This window comes from Marmota marmota, unplaced genomic scaffold, assembly GCF_001458135.2.
Source record: "Marmota marmota marmota unplaced genomic scaffold, marMar, whole genome shotgun sequence".
Classification (NCBI taxonomy): Eukaryota; Metazoa; Chordata; class Mammalia; order Rodentia; family Sciuridae; genus Marmota; species Marmota marmota.
The window spans coordinates 69,631-79,273 of NW_026000205.1; the positions used below are offsets into that span (position 1 = coordinate 69,631).

A 9,643-nucleotide genomic window follows, 5' to 3' on the forward strand; every position below is an offset into this window, starting at 1 on the left:
CCCTGGCCTAGGATGCAGGTCACCAGGAGGTGGCCAAGTCCTGGGGAGGCGAGGTCTGTCTGTCTGTCTGTTTTGGCCAGCCTGGGAAGGGATCTTGGTGCCCACATGTGACTGTCTCAGAACTGAATGGTGTGACATGACTGCCTCTTGGTCCAGGTGTGACTCTCCATCCAACTCCCTGTGTGGCTGTGTGTGGCCATGTGTGATCTGATCGGAGGTGACAGCATGACTTGGTGCACCTAATCCTCAGCCTGGGGTGGCCTTGGTGTCTGAGGGGATGTGACAGTGCAGCTGTGTGCTCGTGCAGGTTGTGGCTTTGTGGAACTCTGACCCAGGGCCTTCCAGAGTGGGGCTGGGGCGCGTCCCCTCAGGCCGCGGTGTCAGCGTGACAGGCCAGGCCAGCGTGTGTCGCCTCCCCTGGGTAGGCTGTAACCAGACGTGGACTTGGCAGCCCCGTTGGTGTGGGAGGAACCCTGCGGGAACCAGTGGCATGGGGGGGCTTGGTCTACAGGTGCTGCTTGACAGGGACTGTCCCCCTCGGCTGAGTGTGACAGTCTGACTGCTCCTGGGGCAGAGCTGCTTTTTCCAGCTGACCTGCTGGCGTGTGTCTGGGGCTGTGGGTGTCAGTGTGACTCAGTGTTCCTCTGAGCAGAGCCATAGCTTTGTGTGTGACCGAGGGGCTGGGACCGTCTCCTGGCCTGCTGTGGCTCTGTGTCCTTGCCAGGCCCTGGCGACTGTGTGCGTGTGTCTGTCCTGTCGTGAGCAGGCTGTGCGTGGCAGCCCGCTCCATACCTCAGGGGGAGGACCAGGCCCTGGCCTGGTGAGCCAGGCTGAAGGGCTCTGCGGCCCGGGTCCACGCCCGGTGCTGGCCTGCCCACCGCAGTTGGCTGTGTCCTGGCCCCTTCCTGAGGGGCTGCTGATGGAGAGGGCCCCCGGGAGTCATCGGGGCAGCATGGGCAATTAATTCATTAGATTAATTAGCTCCTCTTCCCAGGCTGGGGGTGGGGCAGCCGCACAGGGCCCTCCCGCTCCAGGCGCCAAGGTCATCCAGCCGGCTCCCTCCCTCCCTGCCCAGGGCTGTCTCCACCGCCTCCGCGTGCCCAGCCCCCACTCCCTGGCCCCTGTCCAGCCGGCCAGCCATGGTCCAGAGAGGGATGAGTGGGGGGGGTGGGGTTGATGGGGCCCATGGGCCGCACTGGAGTGTGCAGGTGGGCATGGGTGTGTACCCACAAGTGTGCTTGTGAGCACAGGCCGCAGGTGTGTCTGGCACACGTGTGTGTGCAAAGGTTTGTGTGTGTCCATGCACCATGCCTACAGATCTGGGTGTGATGTCTGTCTGTGTTGCGTGGGGCATGCTGGCTCTGTGTGCCTGTGGCATGTTTCTGAATTCATGTGTGTCTGCGTACAAATGGGGGTCTGTGTGCACGTGGATCTGTGCATGTGTATCTGTGCACACGCATTCCTTATATGTGTGTTTATACGTCCTGCACATTCACAGCCTGTGAATATGTGTGTGCATGCATGTGTGTGTGTATACGCATGCATCTACACAAGTGCCTGGGTGCTTGTACCTGTGTCTGTGATGTGGTGTATCTGTATGTCTAAATGTGTACACATGCCTCATCTGTGCACATGCATGTGTATCTGTGTAATTATGAATTTGCACATGGATGCCCCTGTGCACTGTGAATGTATTCTGTATGCTCATGTAACTGCACATAGATGTGTGTCTTCATACCCATGTCTGTGCGTGTGTGTTATGTGAACATCTCTGCATGCGTGTGTGTGCACACATGCATGTGTGTAACTGTGCCTGTGCTGTGTTGGCTGTTGCCTCTGTGTCTGGAGATGTGTGTTTGTGTGTCCCTGTGAGCCCACCTGTCCCCATCTGTCAGTCAGGCCCAGTGTGTGTGGGTGTGTCTGCCATGTCTGAGTCTCTGACAGCATCAGAGGATGCATGTGGAAGACGTCTCTGTGTCCCCAGGGTGTGTGCTCACGTGCCCTCCTGCCTGCCCTCTCGTCCACAGGGCTGCTGTCCCAGAGCCTGGAGTTCAGCTCCCCTGCAGACAACTACACCGTGTGCGAAGGCGACAACGCCACCCTCAGGTACCTCCTGCCTGCGGAGTCAGGAGTCCAAGTCCTCTGTCCCTCCCCAGTGGGGGCAGGCTGGGGCCATGCCATCCCCATCAGGCCGAAAGGAGTGTGGACTCTGAGCCCAGTTCTGCTCCAGAGCCTCTGTGTCCCTGTCCGTCCCAGGAGTTCTGCGACTGAGACACCACGTCCAGGATTGAGAGTGCCCACACCCCAGGCTTGGCTTGACGTGGCCGCGTTGTAAATGACAGCAGGGTCACTGCCTCGCAGGCTCGCTCCTCACCTCACTCAGGGCCCTGTCTCCTCTCTCTGGGTCTCTGTCCCTCTCTGGGTCCTTGTCTCCCTCCCTCTAGGTCTCTGTTGCCCCTCTTTCTGGGTCTCTATTCTCTCCCCTGGGTCTCTCTCTCTCTGTAGGTCTCTGACTCCCCCTCTCTGACCCTCTGTTGCCCCTCTTTCTGGGTTTCTGCTCCTTCCCTGGGTCTCTGTCTCTCTAGGTCTCTGTACCCCTCCTGTGTCCTCATCATCCCTCTTCCCAGGGTGCCCGTGCCTCTCTGGGTCTCTGGCACTTAACATCAGCCCACCGGCTCTCTGAGGCTCAGCTGCCACCTGCCTGGGTGCACAGCAAGGTCAGCCTCTTGGGCTGCGATGTAGAGAAACCCTTCCTCCCCCACCCCACAGCTGCTTCATTGATGAGCATGTGACCCGCGTGGCCTGGCTGAACCGCTCCAACATCCTGTACGCTGGCAATGACCGCTGGACCAGCGACCCGCGTGTGCGGCTGCTCATCAACACACCTGAAGAGTTCTCCATCCTCATCACCCAGGTGGGGCTCGGGGACGAGGGCCTCTACACCTGCTCCTTCCAGACCCGCCACCAGCCGTACACCACTCAGGTCTACCTCATCGTCCACGGTGAGCCCTCGGCCACGGCCCGGGATAGGGTGAGGGGCGTGGGAGGAGGGGACTCGTGACAGGCTGCATTATGGTGAGAGTGGGGACACATTCAAGTAGAAGCCGGGCACAACCCTGCCCTCATGGATTTCAGCCAAGCAGAAGGGGGACGTCACACTCCTGGTGACACTTCATTGGACCGTTTCTAGAGCGGGAGAGCTGCAGGGTGAGGGGCGCTCAGAGGAAGACAGGCACTCTGCGGAGCCATCTCCTGCGTGCCCACCACGTGGGGCTGTTGTAGACGGAGGATACCAATGAGGCAGGCTGTCCCTGCTCCTTGGGAGCAGATTTCCCCGGGAGCGGCTCAGGGAGGGCTCCCAGGTACAAAGCCGGTACCAGAAAAGAAACAGTGCCTCGGGGATCCACAGGACCAGACCCGGGGCTGTGAGGGCCCACAGCAGGGGGGGGAGGCACAGAGGGCCTAGAGGTGAAGCTCCGGAGGCTACTTCCCTGGCCAGCAGAGTGGCCCGGAAGACAGCAGCACACGAGGGGAAACGGCCCGAGACAGGGAGTCCTGACAGCTCAGGAGCCGGCCTGCCTGGTTCCAGACTCAGGGCCAGCACCCACCTGTGAGCAGAGGCCTCGGGCTCAGCCTCCTCCTCCTGGGGGATGGGGACGGTGCTGGCACTCATGCAGTGCAGGACGTCCTCAGTCAGAAGGGCCACCTGTATTTTATCCTTTACAAGAGAAGAAAAACCTTCTGCCAATTAAACTGTTTTCCTATATCACAAGCCAATCCTGATTAGAGAATGTCCAAAGGGAGGAGGGGAAGTAAGGCACAGTGTATTAGAACTGGGGAAATAGGGTAACGCCCACCCAGAAAACAGGGTACGGGCCTAGTGGCTGGGTTTTTGTAAAGCAATTAGAACACAATCCACCACATAGGAAGTGTCATGTATATATTTGTTAAGTTAATTTTAAAATAATAATAAATAAAATAGCCAGGCATGGTGGCAGGAGGATGGCGCGTTCCAGGACAGCCTTGGCAACTTAGAGACACCCTGTCTCAAAATAAAAAGGGCTGGAGATGTGGCTTCCAGGTAGGCAACCACCGGGCTCGATCCAACATACCCCCAAAAATCATAATGACAAATAAATAAAAGTGGAGCCAGTAGAGCCAGGAGGGAGGAATCAGACCAAAGATAAAGTTGGGATGAAAGCAGAAAAGACAGACAGACAGACAGAGCCAGTAATTAGACAGGGGGCCAGGCCCAGGCAGCGACCCCTGAGAAGAGGGCAAAGAGTCAAGTGAGGAAACAAAGGGAGGTTTAGAAGGTCTGGGCCTGGGCCCTGGGTCTGGGGAGGGGACGGGCCTGGGCCCTGGGTCTGGGGAGGGGACGGGCCTGGGCCCTAGGTCTGGGGGAGGGGATGGGCCTGGGCCCTGGGTCTGGGGAGGAGACGGGCCTGGACCCTGGGTCTGGGGGAGGGGACGGGCCTGGACCCTAGGTCTGGGGGAGGGGATGGGCCCGGACCCTGGGTCTGGGGAGGAGGCCTAAGGCCTGGACCTTCTGGACTGAGGGAGGAGGGAAGAAGGCAGGCCTGGACTTCCAGGGGTGCACACAGGACTTACGCTGACCTCTCCCGCTGCCCACAGTCCCTGCCCGCATTGTGAACATCTCCTCCCCTGTGACGGTAAACGAGGGAGGCAGCGTAAATCTGCTTTGCCTGGCTGTAGGGCGGCCAGAGCCCACGGTCACCTGGAGGCAGCTCCGAGGTGAGGCCCTACCCCTGACCCAAAGCCTCTTCCCCAATTCTGCAGTCTGGGCCCCTCCTTCCCCATATTCCTGGCTGGACTCCCAGATCCCCCTTCTCCAGCCCTTCTGGTGTCTTGATTTCCCTTCCAGCCGGATTTCCAGTTATTTCCTCACCAGACCCCAGTACTGGCTTCCCACTTGCTGCCCAGTCTGGGCCGGTACCTCCAAAGACCCCACTAAGCCCTGGCTCTGGCTTCTCCCACCTGCTCACTGATTCTCCTAGACTCAGCTCCCCACCACCAGATGCCCTAAGCCAAGCTGCAGCCTGGGCCCTGGCCATACACTCACCTCTTAGTCACACCCCACCTCTCTGCAGCTCATTGTTATAGCCCAGTGGTTTCAAAATGTGGTCCCCAGACCCAGAGGAGATCAGGAGCCCCCTCCACCTCACCCCAGTCTTTTTCAGCAAGCCCTGAGAACCACCACTCAGGGCTCCCTCCAAATATGACAGCCCCAGGCCCAGACATCACCCTCCAGCCCTTTACCTGGCTCTCCACTGCCAGATTCAGATCTCTGGATCCTCACTCATTGGGTCTCTGGAGACCCATGGTGCCAATTGCTAGGTCCTAATCCCTGGATCCCCTGAGATCCCAGAACCCTATTACTAAGCCTCAGATCCCTGGATCCTGCCCCACTGTGTCTTATGAACCCCACAATCCTGATCTTGAGATCCTGGATCCCTGGGTTCCTTAAGTCCTAGGGGTCCTCTGTGTGCAGAACTGTCACAAGATTGCAGATATCTAGATAACTGATTCTGATAATCAGATATCAATTCCCTGGACCTGAAGAACTAGGTCTCAGAATTCTGGATTCTTCCCCATTGTGTTCCCTGGATCCTTCTGAGATCCAAGATCCTGGAATCTTCCACCCCACTGGATCCTCTGAAGACCAGGATCTGAATCATAAGATCCCAGATCCCTGGATCTTCTGAATCCTGAAATTCCAGGACCCTCCCCACTGGGTTCCAGTGCCTAAGTCCCTGTCCTCACTCTCCCTCCCCCTTAGGCCCCTCGCGGCTCCTACGGCCCCGGGCACTCCAGGCCTTGCTGTGCCCGCCCCGCTGATGTGTGTCCGTGTTGTGCCCGTGTTGTCCCGTGTTAAGTGTTTGTGTCCGGCCCCGCCCCCTCCTGCTCCCTCCCCCACAGACGGCTTCACTTCCGAGGGTGAGATCTTGGAGATTTCTGACATCCAGCGGGGCCAGGCCGGGGAATACGAGTGCGTGACTCACAACGGGGTTAACTCGGCGCCCGACAGCCGCCGCGTGCTGGTCACAGTCAACTGTGAGCGCCCACCCCCACCCCGGCACTGGGCAGGAAAGAGGGGTGGGCCTTAGGGCCCTGGGGAGGCGGGGTCTGTATGTTGGAGAAGGAAGCTGGGCCGGGCTCCTGGGTCCGAGGGAGGAGGCTGCTGGAGCGGCACCCTGTAGTCCCCTCGCTGCTAAAATTAGCCCATGCTACACCCTCGCCAGATCCCCCGACCATTACGGACGTGACCAGCGCACGCACCGCCCTGGGCCGGGCAGCCCTTCTGCGCTGCGAAGCCATGGCCGTGCCGCCTGCGGACTTCCAGTGGTACAAGGACGACAGACTGTGAGGACCGCCCCGGGGCCGGCCGGGAGAGGAGGAAAGGGGGAGGCCCTCGGTCCCTGGAATGGCAGGGCCAGGGCGCGGGGGTGGAGGGGCCAAGTTCTGTGTTCTGAGAAGTGAGGGTCCAGCTTCTAGGTGATAGAGTCTGCCGAGTCCAGGGAGACTAACCTGGGTCCCGCGATGAACGCCGGAGCCCGTCTCCCCGGACTCTTCAGGGAGAGGTCTAGGGTCGGGAGTCTGCTGAGGATCTTGCGTGCAAGGGGACCACTGGGACCGGGTTTGAGAGCCCTTAGGAATTGGGGGTTGTGGCGCACACAGGGAGAGTCCAGTGTCCCTCGGGGCGACCGTGCTTGGAGAAGGAATCCCTGAGGAGCTAGAGAGCTAGAGCCCAGAAGCTAGTGGTCGCTGGAGGAGGCTGAGTCGGGGTACTGGGCGCTGCTCCCAGGAGGGTCTGGCCCAACGCCGATCCCGTCCCCGGCAGGCTGAGCAGTGGCGCGGCCGAGGGCCTGAAGGTGCAGACGGAGCGCACCCGCTCGATGCTTCTCTTCGCCAACGTGAGCGCCCGGCATTACGGCAACTACACGTGCCGCGCCGCCAACCGGCTCGGAGCGTCCAGCGCCTCCATGAGGCTCCTGCGTGCGTCTGCGCGTGGCGGCAGGGCAGGGGTGGCGGGTCGGGAAGGGGAGGCAGACACCCCGGGACCCACCCCCTGACTGGCCCCGAATTTAGGAAAGAGGAACCATGAGACTTGAGCAACGCGACTGGGCAAAGAAACCCATCCACTGGATCAACACTCATTGAGCGCCCACTAAGGGCCAGGTGCTGGGGACACAGCAGTGCACAAAAGAGACAGGATTTGGGGATGCACAGAGCTCGTGGCCTAGTAGTAACAGGAAAGCATTTATGTGGGCACGTAGATAAATAAGCAAATACATGAACAAAATATTATTTTGAATATCAAGAAGAGCTGGCAAGAAACGAATAGATAGGATTAGAGGTGGCAGGTGTTACCCAAGGTCATCAGTCAGGCATCATTACTCTGAGGGGCATCATTACTCTGAGACCAGAATGATAAGAAGCCAGCCTGTGCAATTCTGCTGGAAGGGCTTCACAGGCAGGGGGACAGAATTTGCAAAGGTACTGTGAGAACAGCTTGGTGTAGCAGATAAATTGCATGGAACCTGGGAGAAAAAGGAAAGTAGCCCTTGCCCCATTAGTAAGGGGTTTGGGCTTATTGTACTGCAGGTAAGGCCACTGGGGGCAGTTAAGCAGGGAGTGACATGTGTTGAGACTTCTAAAGACAATCACTTAGGGCTCTGAGATGGAGGCAGAGAGCTGGCGGGGAGGGCAGCTGTAGAGATCCAGAGCTGGGTGGATGGACAGCATGAAGCCTCTCTCCAGAGTCGCCTTGAGGTGGCGCCATGGGGCTAGGTGCCAGACTGATGTGCAACGCTCAGGTAAGGGAGGAGCTGAGTCAGAGTGCTCCTGAGGCTTGGGCTGGAGCTGAAATATTAATATGCTCAAGTATTGAAGAGGAGGGGAGGGCGGCCAGCCAAAGGCAGAAAAGTCCAAGAAACAATTTTGGGCTTGCGGAGGATGAGACAACTGGTGGAAATGCTGGACAGACAGATTCTAAGACAGAATGACAGGGCTAAAACAGTGGAACGGAGTGGAGAAGATCTGAGAGTGTGCTAAGACTCACAAAGCAGAAAAGTCTCAGGAAGGCCCCCGAGAGGCGGCTTAAGACGAGGCATCCAGAGGGACACGCAGGAAGCCTCCCGCGGCTGCCTCCGTCCCTGACCCTCCCTCTTCCCTCAGGCCCAGGATCCCTGGAGAACTCAGCCCCGAGGCCCCCGGGGCCGCTGGCCCTGCTCTCCGCCCTGGGCTGGCTGTGGTGGAGGATGTAGGTGCAGCCCGGGGCCTCCCCCTGCAGGGGGCCTCGGGCCAAGAGCAAGAGGAAAAGGGGGAGCCGGCCCCGTGGGTCTCGAGCGGGCAGAAGAGCTCTCAGCCACCGAGAAGGACGAGAGGAAGAGGAGGAGGAGGAGGATCTTTAGAGAACCCGTCACTGTGAGGGATAACGCAAAGTTATGCATCTTTCTACAGCCATTCTCGCCACCCGTTCACGTTTCCAGTTGTGACCCACCCCCGCCACCCCACACCCCTCTCTTAGCTCAGGCTGTCAACGGGCTCGTGTGTGGGTGGGTGTGTGAGTGTGAGCCCGCACGTATGTATAGGTGTGGGGGGGGGAGGCTGGAGGAGGGGACCAGCAGTCCTCCCCCGCTGCCACCCCGTGTCCCCTGCCCCGCCCTGCTGCCTCTCTCCTCTGGCTGGAGGTAGGTATGTGGGTGCTTCTCTGTGAGGCTGTGAGAGAACGGCCAGGCTTTCCCACGTGTGCACGCTGCCCGCCCCTCCCCCTCGCTGTCACTAGGGCAGGTCTGGAGCTGGGCAGTTGCTCAGCCTTCAGGAAGAGGTGAGGGCTGCCTTGGCAGGTTCCTCCCTGCTGCGCCACCTGCTGCCTGTAGCCAGAGGCCCCATCACTGGCTCAGTGGCCTGAGACCTTCCACTTGCCCTGCCCCTCCCCACCCTGGACTTTCTGGCCCCCTCCTGGGCCATTCGGTGCTTCCATCCAACTGTCAGGCTGGTGACAGAAGTCGCCTGTCTGCCTCAGTGCTTTGCCCCACCCCCGCCACCACTCCCCTTGGCCACCTGCAGTACCAACCAGCTCCCCCCGGCCCTGCAGCTGGCCCACAGGTGTGGGCTTCCCGGCCTCCCACTCCCTGGCCTCCACCAAATGTACCTCCCAAAGGCTAACCTGACCGTCCTCACACACAGACACACACCCACACACCAGCGACTGTGACCAGCAATAGCCCCCTGGCTCCAGCTGTCCTGTAGCCGGTGACCAGCTGTTGATCCCTGGTGGGCCCCTGTTGTCAGGAAGGGATGCTGAGGCTGTGGCCTCAGCTCTGATTGTCAGATACTCCACCCTGGTACACCACAACACACAGAGTGGGGGGGAGGCGTCACAGACATCCTGAGCCCAGAAAAGATGCCATGTCACCAGCTCCAACTCCCTGGAGACCCTCTATAACCACCCACCCACCCACACCACACCACCCAGAGCTTGGTGGAGAAGAGGGCAGAGAGGGGCGGGGGAGCAAGGGGCAGTGACTGTACCTCAGACAGGGGCGTGGGCCCCATCCCACATTGTCTTCCATTCCCAGGGTCCAGGGATCGGGTAGGGAGGGGAGGGCTGCTGGGC

General features: G+C 59.7%; 1 protein-coding gene across 2 annotated transcripts; it reads left to right on the forward strand.

The window, feature by feature from the left end:
• Positions 1-1,939: 1,939 nt before the first annotated feature.
• On the forward strand, positions 1,940-9,204 carry Iglon5 (IgLON family member 5). 2 transcript variants are annotated; one of them, XM_015496947.2, is made up of 7 exons: positions 1,940-2,106; positions 2,770-3,002; positions 4,636-4,755; positions 5,941-6,075; positions 6,264-6,384; positions 6,863-7,017; positions 8,200-8,528. In XM_015496947.2, the coding sequence occupies exons 1-7, from the start codon at positions 1,958-1,960 to the stop codon at positions 8,286-8,288; spliced, it is 1,002 nt and encodes a 333-aa protein (XP_015352433.2). In that variant the 5' UTR covers positions 1,940-1,957; the 3' UTR covers positions 8,289-8,528. The 2 variants fall into 2 exon arrangements, with proteins under 2 accessions (XP_015352433.2, XP_048646392.1); XM_048790435.1 differs by lacking the exon at positions 6,863-7,017 and having other exon boundaries at positions 8,200-9,204.
• Positions 9,205-9,643: the final 439 nt, after the last annotated feature.